At 38.0% G+C, this 11824-nt stretch overlaps 1 protein-coding gene across 1 annotated transcript; it reads right to left on the bottom strand.

Moving 5' to 3' along the window:
- Window positions 1-1361: 1361 nt before the first annotated feature.
- LOC110875548 (disease resistance protein RUN1-like) lies at window positions 1362-2279 on the bottom strand. The gene is made up of 3 exons (XM_022123745.2): window positions 1761-2279; window positions 1543-1701; window positions 1362-1448 (listed from the first exon to the last, which is right to left on the bottom strand). The coding sequence occupies exons 1-3, from the start codon at window positions 2277-2279 to the stop codon at window positions 1362-1364; spliced, it is 765 nt and encodes a 254-aa protein (XP_021979437.2).
- Between the last annotated feature and the right edge of the window lie 9545 nt (window positions 2280-11824).

The following is an 11824-nucleotide window of genomic DNA, read 5'->3' as shown; positions in this document are numbered from 1 at the left end:
ACCGCGCAATTATCGGATCTCTTATGTACCTCACAGCATCAAGACCAGATATAATGTACCCAACGTGCTTGCTTGCCAGATACCAAGTGAACCCGAAGGCCTCACATCTTGCAGCTGTTAAAAGGATTTTTCGTTATTTGAAGGGTTACCCTGACACCGGTCTATGGTACCCTAGGGATAATAACTTTGAATTGGTAGCTTTCAGTGATTCTGATTTTGGCGGATGCAAAATCGACGGTAAATCCACGACGGCTGGATGTCAGTTTTTAGGAAATCGCCTAGTCACGTGGCAGTTCAAGAAGCAGACGTGCGTCGCTACATCAACATGCGAAGCTGAATACATTGCTGCCTCAAGTTGTTGCTCCCAAGTTTTGTGTGTTGTGTTTGTGCTTGTTTCATCCCGGTTTGCATACTAGCTTGGATTCCGCACTTGCTAGTGTGTTAGTATAACAAGGTTAAGGTTGAACCTCATCCTCCGAGAGGGACCTACACTAAATTCAAGTATTGCAAATATGGTTGTATTTTGAAACCCAAAGAAAAAGAATCAGTACACTCAAGATTGCAGTCTTTGAGGAATAACCGATGTAATGAAAGTGGGAAGTAAAAAGTAGGTTGTTTTGTAAGAACTTCACCAGAAGTAGAAGCTCCCAACAGATTTTTTTGCTCCCTATTGAATAGGTTTTTACACCCTATCATGTTCAAAGTTGCAAGACTTCTAAGGCTTCCAATGGTTTCACAAACATTATACAATTCGTAACAGTTCCAAAGAATTAAAGTCTCAAGATGAGGCATCTTGAATATGTTACGGATTTCAAATAGATTGTGCGAGTCTTTAAGATTTAGAATCTGCAATGACTGAAGAACCTGCAGCATAAGTTATATACAATAAGTGAGTAAAGTATAGTTGCTTAAAGGTCATCAAAACACCAGAAGCAACAAAAGAAGATACTAGATTCACTACCATAGGGGGTTCAAATACTTCCAGGTTACTATAGCTCACATCTATAGCCACCATGTTTCCCATGTATAAGTCTGAGGGTATGGTTCTTAAATGGAATCCAAGCCAGCAGAGCCATCTTAAATCTTCAGAAATATTTTCATAGGATCCATTGAGTTCCACGAAATTTAGCTGGAGCAATTTTAGGCTATCCATATTTCTAAGTGAGTCTGTTTTAAGCTCCGAAGCCTGTAAAGTTAGCATGGAGAGACTTAGTAAGGTCTGACACACATGAGCATGTCATGGGTGCTTGTGGACATATCCAAGTAACATATTCGATCCATCCCTATGGAAACTTGTTATAACAAATTCTTAACATAGACTGAAAGAGCTTGGAAAAAGCCTTTTTTTTTTACTTAGACTTTTAGTTATTTTCAATTACCTTGAATGCAATATTCTCTTCCAACAGCACTTGCATATCTAGTGCTAAATCTTCTACCATTTTAGAACCCTAGAAGGAGAAAGTTTGAAACTATAGTAGTTAGATAAAATAGGAGGACTAAAAAGGGGAAATAAAAATTGTTAGATGATATGAAGCATCTTACCTTTCCTTTACTCAATATCTTATATGTGTCTATATTAAGCCAAACTCTACTACGCTTTGCAGGGGATTTTATCGATACTTGACAGACTATGTTTTTCCCCATATCTTGAAGCATATGTGCATCATGAGCTTTTTGTTTGGTGAAACAGAAAGAAGACATCTGTCAATCAGGGTTTTAATCACAGATGTTGAAGAGTAATCAAGCTCCAATATCTTTACCACATAATCCATGTCTTTGCCTATAAAGAAACAAGCGATATGCAAAAACAACTCTTTTTCAGAGTTATATGGCAATGACATGTAGCTCCTAACAAGTACACCATGAGGTCGAGAATCTATATCTTTTTCCAATAAATTCAATTGACTTTTCCGATGTGAGATGGTATTGTTCTTGAATAGAGATGAGCCTAAAACTTCAAGAGCTAGAGGATTTCCATCACAATATTGTACTGCTTGTAGTATAAGCTCCTTAAAGCCCGCCATGGGAATTTTGGACCCAAATGCATGAGGACTTAATAGCTCTTGTGATTCATCATCATTCAATAATCTCATTTCATACTTCTGACACGTCCAATATGAATGGTCAAACCAGGTATCTGTATTTTCCCTGGTTGTAATTATAATTTTGCTTTGTGCATTAATCTTCCCTGTTCCCAGAAGAGCAACTAATTGCTTATGATCAACAATGTCATCAAGAACAATGAGAGTTCTCTTTGTTTGCAAGACTTCCTCAATCATGCATGTACCTCGAGAAACACTAGGTATTTTTCTCTTTTTCCCCCCTAAAATATCTTTGAGAAGTTGTTCTTGTAGTTTAAGTAAATCATGTGGTCCTTTACATCTGCTACCAATGTCTTCAACAAAACTCACATATTCAAAAGTATTTTGATTTGAGTCGTATATATATTTGGCTAGTGTTGTCTAGCCACTTCCACCCATGCCGTAAATTGCTAAAAATTCAAGATTGTACTGATCTGACCAGGATTTGATCTCCTCATAGCGAGTGGTCATCCCCGTTATGTTGAGTGGAAGATGAACATCTTTACGATCTAATATAGTGTAAATTATATCAACAATTTCATTTAAAACGCTTGTTTCAGTCCTGCAAAAACACAAGAAAAATGAAGACGCTCATTGGATGACATATAAAGATTCTTAGGTATTTTAAATAAGAATACTAGAAAAATTAAATTTCCAAATGTAAGGGTTATTCATCGGTTTAGTTTTCGGGTTACTTGATTCAGTTTGTTCGAGTTGAATTTTTATTCGGGTGTAACCAAAACCGAACCAACCCGAATTCATTAAGGTTCAAACAAAACCAAAAAGTGAATAAGACGCTCAATTCAAATCGGGTTTAGGTTTCCGATTGGGAAACCACTTCCGAAATGTGGAGGTGCACATACCGGTTAACTGGTTTTTGGGAGAACTTGGGCTGCTGATAATGGACTGATTAGGCTTAGATAAAGCTAAAAGAGGGCTATATTGGGCTAAGTTAAATCTTAACAGTAGACATATCCAAAAGGTAGAGGTGCGCACACCAGTTAACTAGTTTTTCTATAGGGTCCACATATTGGCACACCAACATTGGCTATTTGCACACAAAACCCTACATGTACCTACGCTCTATACGCAGAGTATAGGGTTACACCTATACACTACGTATAGGTATATACGCAACATAGGTACAAGTTACGTACACGACCACTCAGTCAAACCTCGTACACTGTCAAATCATTCATATATACGCTACGTATAGAGCCATACGAAGCCTGTATACGAGGTATCTATACGTTGCGTATAGCTCTATACGCTGGGTATGTACAAGGTAGGTACATGACAACCTTGTACAATGGCAAATCTTTATAACACACGCTGCGTACAGAGCTATACGCAACTAGTATACACGAAGCATCTATACGCTGCATATAGAGCTATACACAGCGTATGTCAGACAAATTTGGCATTGATACGATGTTGTCTAGGCACGTGAATAAATGTATACGCTGCGTATAGAACTATACGAGGCTGATAATTGTGAATTCAATTTAGTATTTAGACATTCATCTGCCTTGCCTACGAATTCAAAACAACACGCATTCAATCTTCATTTCATCGGTTATAACTTCTCGCACGACTGTGGAGCTAAAATGGCATCATTATTTCTTTAAGCTGTATTCTAATGACTTGTGTGGTGTGAATGATGCTAATGAGGAGGAGGAGGTTGTTTCTTGCGTCCCTGTTGATCAAAAGATACAGTTGTCAGAACGAGACTTCGACTCCACCTGTTGATGAACCATATTACCCGGCGCATCAAGTGTATCCTGATTAAGGATACGTGTGTGAATCTTCGTACGTCCAACAAGGTAATCCGGATGGATACGGTGGATACGGTGATGAGCCTCCGAACACACCACTGTATTATGATAATCAACCCTCTAACCCGGGCAATCCGTTTCAAATTAATCAGGTTAAAATTATAATTATTGTTATTATTATTATTAAAATATTATTATTATTATTATTATTATTATTAATATTTGTACTATTGTTCGAATTCTTAATATTATTATTGTTAAAATTATAATAATAATAATTACTATTGTTATTATTATAAACAAATATTATTAATATTGTTGTTAAAATATTATTTTTATTGTTTAGATTATAATTATTATTATTGTTATTATTATTGGTAAAATATTGATCGTTGCATTTTAGGCACACTTTATTGTATATTAACTAGAGAATAAATTCGTTGATAATACTATAACATGCTTGTTTTTTTATTAAGTTTTCTTTACTATAGGTTTATATGTAATAAATTAATAGTTATCGTAATTAAAGCTTCTAGGCTTTGTCCAAGACACCAGCCTTGACTCGCTTTTCATTTATCTCAGCGGCAAGCAGGTAAGTTTCCTCGATGGTAGTTGTCTTGGCGGCCTGCACAAAATCAGCCACACAGTCCGGCAGAGCACATATGTATTTCTTGATCGTGATCTCAGGCGTCTTCACTTGATCAGGACAGATTATACTGAGCTACTTGAAGCGAGCAGTTAAAGCAGCATTCTCACCAGAATTCATCCTCCAACTATTGGCGCTCATGGAGAGGGCAGAACTCTTCCAACATGACGTTCTTTAACTCATTCCATGTCAGACCATAAGCTGCATCATTTCCGTGTTAGTTCCTCTCAGTCGTCCACCAATCTAAAGCGCGGGACTGGAAGATGCCGGTAGCATTCAGAGTGCGGAGATTGTCAGGACAACCACTCTGGCGCAGGGTGACCTCGATCGAATCAAACCATTGAAACAAAGCCGTAGGGCCATCTTTTCCAGTGAATTATTTCGGTCCGCAAGCTTTAAATTGCTTGAAGCTGAAGGCAGCTTTAGGGGTTTCAGTCCTGGACTCTTCAGACGATTTGCTCACATTCTCGTATAGTTCACTCGCGATCTGAGGAACAACTTTCGCCATTTTCTTAGCGATGAGAGCAACAAGGCGTTTGTCTTTCTGGCTCCGAAGAGCAGGGCGCGAGTGACGGGATCCAGATGACGACAATGTCTGCAATAGACATCGCCATAGGACTCAGACACAATATAATCAAATCTCACCTCACACGCCTAATACTGCTAAAGCTCAGAAACACGTATATTCACTTCAACACATAGTCACATAGGCACATAATCACAGATTTACATAAGCACAGAAGCTCATAGGCACGTAGAGCATAGAAGCACAGAAGCACAAGAGGCAGTCAGAATACAGAAACCTATTATTCAAAGTCCGCGAGCTTTCGAGAATAGCGACTGCGATTAGCGAGTACATAGTGAGCAACATAGTGTACAACGATTCCTCAAGTAGCAGCGATTTGTCAGCGTTTCGAGATAGATGTGCAGTGCGAGTCATGTATGTCGAGCAAAGCGAAAAGCGAATAAATCATCAAAAATCGGAAACACATAACAGATAAAGCCATATAAAACACATATAATCCACATAAAAATGACAAATATTAGAGTCGGCAGTAACGAGCTCAGAATCAAAACACATAAAATTCGAATTGTCTGTGGCTATAGACGTCGACTTCCCAAAGTGGATCGACTATTCACAAGGACCTTTGGTTCACACTTTGACCTTCGGGACGGTGTTCTCGCCTCGATTTTAGGCGAATGACACGCATCCTTCTAGTAATGGTGTGACTTCAAGTCGTTGGAGTTCGTCGAGAATTTGGTGGGAGTTTTGTAAACGAAAGCAAGGGTCGGAACAAGTCGTCAAGGTTCGGGTTTCACCCCTGACTTAACAACTTCGTTCCTGTTTTGATAAAATAAAGAAGAAATTTGCGTCAAAGTATGGATTTCACTCCTGGTTCAATGCAAATTCTCGTTTTTATAGATAAAAATGTGGGTCGAACAAGCAATTATCGAGAGTTTGCGGTTTTCACACCTAATCTCCACCTAATCGCTCGTTCATTTTCAAAGATTAGCGTGCAGTGATAGGGTAGCTTAAGCGAGAAATAGCGAGAGATAGCAAATAAGCTCGTACAAAACCCCTACAGGGTGTGCAGAAGTCGGTATGTTGGTACCTAACTATAGACTAGGTCGTTTCTAAGACATCGACCCAAACTAGGTCGAGTCTTGCCTAATTCCCTATAGTTATGGCTCTGATACAATCTGTCACACCCCAACCGATGGCGAAAACATTGGAGCGTGGCACTGAGCGAAACAGATTGTCCAGAAGTTTCCATAACAACTACAAATACCAATTATTTAAAGCATCACGTCCCATATCATGACATAAAAAGTAACATAATTATTACAGGAAAAATCAAGATAAGTTGTTCTACTTCGACAACTTAGAATTTTAAATACAGAAAATTCGTTTAGTTGTTTTTAGACCTTTCCTAGCCTCGATTCCACAGCAAGCCAAGCATTTAAACATCTTAAGCACCTGTCACATACGTTAAAGTAAAACTCAATACACATAGTGTAAAGGTGAGCATACAAGTTTAATAGATATAATAGAGTTCGAAATCGTTCGCATAACCAGCACGTACACAGTGTGAAATGAAGCACGTAATTTATCGACATGATCCTATCAATACCAATGACTGCGGGTTGATTGCGCAAGGCAGTTCCTTAACAACCCCTGAGTGAACAGGTGCTGAGTCCAAACTATAGTACTATCATTGCTAAGGCAGGTAGACAAGAATCCATGTGTAAACATAACAAACAAGCATTCATTAAGTCACGTATAACATACAGTAACGGTTAGCGTTAAAGTATTGCGTAGTGTGTTTGATGTGATTTAGAATAAGTAACGTATGTAACACCCAAAAGTGCGAAAAGCAAAAAGGGTTCGAGTATACTCACAGCGATGATGGATTGAAGGGAGCTCGTTTGGGATGGATGTGTTTGTGTATGATGGCTTGTGCTTTGAAGTTTTCGCTGTAGCATTTTGAAAACAAAGAAGTATCTTTACCCTTCAGGTCGATCGATCGGACGGCGGTCCGATCGAGCGACGATCCGATTGGTAGGACACTTTAGTTAGAACAAGTTCACAGCAGTTTGACATTCGATCGGATTGCAATCTGATCGGGTGGCAATCTGCACTGAACATGTTGAAAATTGTTTAAGTGTTGAAGTCCAAACATCACATGGTCGGGTGGTAATCCGATCGGGTGGCAATCCGATCGGACGGCAATCCGTTCAATGTTCCAAACTCAAAAAGTTGAAATAAAAGTTAAGTGTGGGACCAAGGTGCAAGCCGATCGGGTGGTTGTCCAAACGGGTGGCAATCCGATCGGACAGCAATCCGTCCAAGTAGCCTGATCGTCTTGATACTTGGTCTTTTTGCGGTTTCCTCGAGATGGTATGATAACGGGCCAAACAATAGAAACCTCGTCCAGACTTAGTGACCCAATCGGACATGAACCACCCTAGTCCGACCAGTTAACTGTTCGAGACGGTGTTTCATGTTTAACCCGAAATCAGAAATCTTCTCGGATAGAATCCAGATCTTGAACCAACACATCACTAAGAAGGAGTAAAAGATCAGGACAAGCTCCGATTCTATCGGTTTTGAGTGCATTAAGTGTAAAAGAGTTGAAAGAAAGTTAGAAAACCAACTTTCAATCCTTTTCACCATGAATATGTTCAGATCTATGTAAGATATTTGTTTATTTATGTGGAAATCATTGAGATCTAAGTTGTTCTTGGTGGATTGAAGGCAAAACCTGAAGTTCACAGGAACACCATGATGACATCATCCTAGAACACCTTGAATCTAGTGATTTCACAGTTAGAAGTTAAGATTCGAAAGATAGAAAGGTGTAGGAGTGCGTGTAGATCAAGAAAGTACAATATTTAGGTTGAAAACTTACAAGAATCGCGAGAAATCATAAGAAATAGAGGCTAGAGCGAGTTGGGTCGAGTGGGAGCTGTCAACATGAACTGATGTGACATATGAGGGGTATTTATAGGGTTTCCATAAAAGGAAAGTGGGGGAAAGTGGCTGGTCGATCGGGTGGCAGCCCGATCGGGTGGTAACTCGATCGGTTGGCCACTCGATTCGAGTGTTCGGCGCGACGAGTTTTGCTGATTCGATTCACGTGCTGAGCGTTGCGATGTGATAGAGTTTCTCATCAAATTACTTTTAATCCTAACTACTATATCTAACATATAATCATCATAATTAACTTGCGTTTAGCGTTTGCGATTCGATTGCGATAGCGTTGCGATTGCGTTTCGATTAATCTCCACAACATAAACATAAATAACCTTCACAAGTAACACATAAGTAACACACACGTAAAACAATATCAGGAACACATAATTCGAGTTACGCACGTGATTGCGATGCGATGAGCGATAAAGCGATAAAACATTCAATAAATATCGATTAAACCTTGATTATTAAAAAGTACTCCACATAATACAACTAACGTAATAGCATAAAAAGACTAACTACAAGTCAAAGAAGTCAAAATAGTAATTGAGCAAGGAGTGACAGATCGCAATTAACAATCTTTTCTTCCTTTGACTTTAATCTTGATTTTGATTTTGACTTTCAAAAAACGGAGTGTTACATCAGTGGTTTGTCGAAACCTCCTTAAACCTAAAATGAAAAACGGTAAGCAACTTTATATAAGATGTATCGGTAGGCTCGCAATCATTTTAAAGTGTGCGGGGGATATAAACCTAAATCAACAGAAGACCATGTGGGAACCGCTCATTGCATATGGTCTTGGTACCGAAATTTCGTTTGATAGATTGCCAAGGTTCTGAGATACGTGGTCTTTATGTTGTTTATCATCTGGGTATCATGGTTGTTTCTTTTAAAAGAAAAAACAACAGGGATGCAAGTCTAGAACTTCCATGATACGATACATTCGTGTAAATATCATTCAAACATGTATATAATACATGATGCATTCGACCTCAATAAGTGATAAACAATCACATGTCCCAATCAAGAAATGATAAAATATCACAGTTATCCGGGAGTCAAGTTCGTCTCTTATGTGGATAACAATACCGATAATCGTTATAGGATGCTTATCTTAATATTAACTAACTGAACAACAAGAGCGTTTTGGCATGGCCGTATACTGATATGATTTTCTTACCCTCGAAACTCGCAAAAAGAATGTCTGTAAATATTTATTTACTGCTTTCAGTTTCTGCACCTCTGTATATATTTATTTACTGCTTTCCGTCTTTACTTTTAAAATATTCAAAAAAAATACAAAGATTTTAGGTGTGTTTTAATGTAAACTTTATAATAACCAAAAAGATTTTATTTCTATTTATTTTTTATTGTACGATGTTGGATCTCGAGTCTTTACCACCTAAAGCCTGATTGTAAGCCGGAAAACAATTGCACCTTCATAAATGGTCAAAATTTAGCAAGTTTTGAAATTTAAAATCTAAATTGATCACTTAACTTTCAAATTGTTATCGGTCGGTGTTTGATTGAGAGTTGATCTCATGTGTGTCATGTGTTGTTTGATTATATTTCACGCGGTTGTTCTCATTACGTGTTTAGCTCTGTTGTATGTGGAGATGTGACACTTGAACCAGCTAAAGGCAAAGAGAACACATTAGATGATAAGCTTTGGAATGAAGACACGACATGGATGCAATCAAAGAATCAAGATGATCGAATTGTAGCTGACAATCAAAAGATTCACGAGCATCATTCAAGGGGGAGTTTGTTGATACACTCCCTGTTTGTAAAACGTGAATACTTTGAAGATCCTACATCTTGAAGATCAAACCATCACGAGGGGGAGTTTGTTGATACACCTCCTGTTTGTTTCAAGTGAAGATGTCTGAAGATCCGACAATGTAAAGTCGAACCATCACGAGCAGCATCTAAGGGGGAGTTTGTTGATGCACTTTGTGAATGCGGCTTGGTTCGGTTCGACTCGGTTTGGTTTGACTCGGTTCGGTTTGGTTCAAGCCCGATGTCACAACATTCCTCCGTCGTGCGTCCTAGAGTTCGACACGCGAAGCACGAAGAGCCACGAGTTAACATCACCATGATGTCACGATGATGTCATTTTTAACATATGTGTGCATGGAAAAGAATTCTAGTCTTCGTGGAACATGTATGGTGTTTGCATGTTATTGTCCTTATATAAGGTCCCCCCCCCCCCACGAAGAGTCAAGGTCTTCGTGGGAATCCCTGTTGACGAACAATGAATAGTTTTGTAAGGAGGGTTCACCACGAACCCTCATGGTTCGTAGAACTTGGATGTTAAGGAGGGTTCACCACGAACCCTTATGGTTCGTAGCATATGGACGGTTCGTTGATGATTCCCATGAAGACTCCTAGTCTTCGTGGGCTTGATGACTGTTCGTAGCCCAGTTATCATGGTTCATAGTGTACTGGGTTTTGGGCCTATATAAACAGAGATTTGTTTCATAGTTTAGACAAGAGAGTTAGAGAGTTTTGTGTGAAACTTGTAACACTGTGTGTGTATGTATACAGATTCTCTTCACTTAATCAAAGCTTTGTGAATATTTGGTTACTTTGTGCTTGTTCCTTTTTGCTTTGGTTTGCATACTTACGTGGATTCCGCACTCGTTAGTGTGTTAACAAACAAGGAAGTAGGTTTAATCTTGATCCTCCAAGTGGACCTTCATAACTCAAACTTGTATACATTTTATGAGCTTGTAACAAAAGGTTCTCTTCTAAGTCTCTATCAAACATACCATCTTTAAGATTGTCAAGATGCCTCATATATACGCCTAATCCTACATGTTCTAAAGTTTGTGCATGACCGTCATGAGGTGCGCAGGTACTGAAACTTGAAATCTACTATTTTTGTATTCAGTTGTATATACTTTTTTATTGTGTCGGGTTTTCAGTAGTAGTCTGTATGTGAACCGGACATTTTTCTGTTGGAACTTTTATAGCTTTATAGTTTCCATAACTGCTGATACAGCAAGTGTAGTGCTATACTTTTTAGTGTTTTGTACATGTAGCTTTTGTTAGTGCTTTTTTATATTTATTCGTCTTGTAGTTTAAGGGAACTAGAACGATGCTTTAATCATTTTCACTCACGCACTTGTGCCTACACATCTAGAGTTGTTAGTTACTTAGTTCTTTATTTTATGAAGGCCTCTGATCTATGGTTAGAAAGTAGTTGTATTAGAAGTAGCTTTGAACATTATGTAGTATATTTTCTTAACATATGTTCATCACTCATTTTTTTCTAAGTTAGAGGGGTCTTTTTATTGTTTCTCACATTTGTGGACTTACTTGTGATACCAGATTCACTTTGTTAATTGCAATCTGTGTTATGATTTTATATATATATATATATATATATAGTTTATTACGATAGTTGTTATTAATTCATAATACAAGAAAACCATATTGACCAAAATATAACATTTGCTAAAGGTGGCTAAGTGGGCGGGTCGTGAGGTCCAGTGAGTTGGGTAACGGGTCTGTTTTCTTATAATTAATTTATTCACATATGAATAGCACATCTAACCATGTGGATTTTTTATCTCTTAACGGGTCAAATATTTTTAGTGTTTTTTTTTAAATTTTTTAGTATATTTTTTTAAAAGGGAAATCAGTCGAATGAGTCAAACAGGTTTAAAGTCACTTAAAATTTAAGTTTACGCACATAACATTTTAATCATAATTGTAGCGTTATTCATTACTACCAAACGGTAAAAATGGACAAAAATGTTTGTTAGGTCAACGTGACCCGTACTGAATTAATTGATTTTGATTGGAATAATCTGGGATGTGTCTTATTTCAAGCAAGTTATAT

Source organism: Helianthus annuus, chromosome 9 (assembly GCF_002127325.2).
Source record: "Helianthus annuus cultivar XRQ/B chromosome 9, HanXRQr2.0-SUNRISE, whole genome shotgun sequence".
Lineage (NCBI taxonomy): Eukaryota > Viridiplantae > Streptophyta > Magnoliopsida > Asterales > Asteraceae > Helianthus > Helianthus annuus.
This window is presented reverse-complemented; position numbering and strand designations above follow the sequence as displayed.

Bases quoted from the DNA above. Each gene is read 5' to 3' on its own strand.
- LOC110875548 (XM_022123745.2), bottom strand. From the start codon at position 2,279: ATGATTGAGGAAGTCTTGCAAACAAAGAGAACTCTCATTGTTCTTGAT. The intron at 1,702-1,760 runs GTAAAGATATTG...CCTGATTGACAG, and splicing joins GCAAAGACATGGATTATGTG to ATGTCTTCTTTCTGTTTCAC. The intron at 1,449-1,542 runs GTAAGATGCTTC...TTCTCCTTCTAG, and splicing joins AGATATTGAGTAAAGGAAAG to GGTTCTAAAATGGTAGAAGA.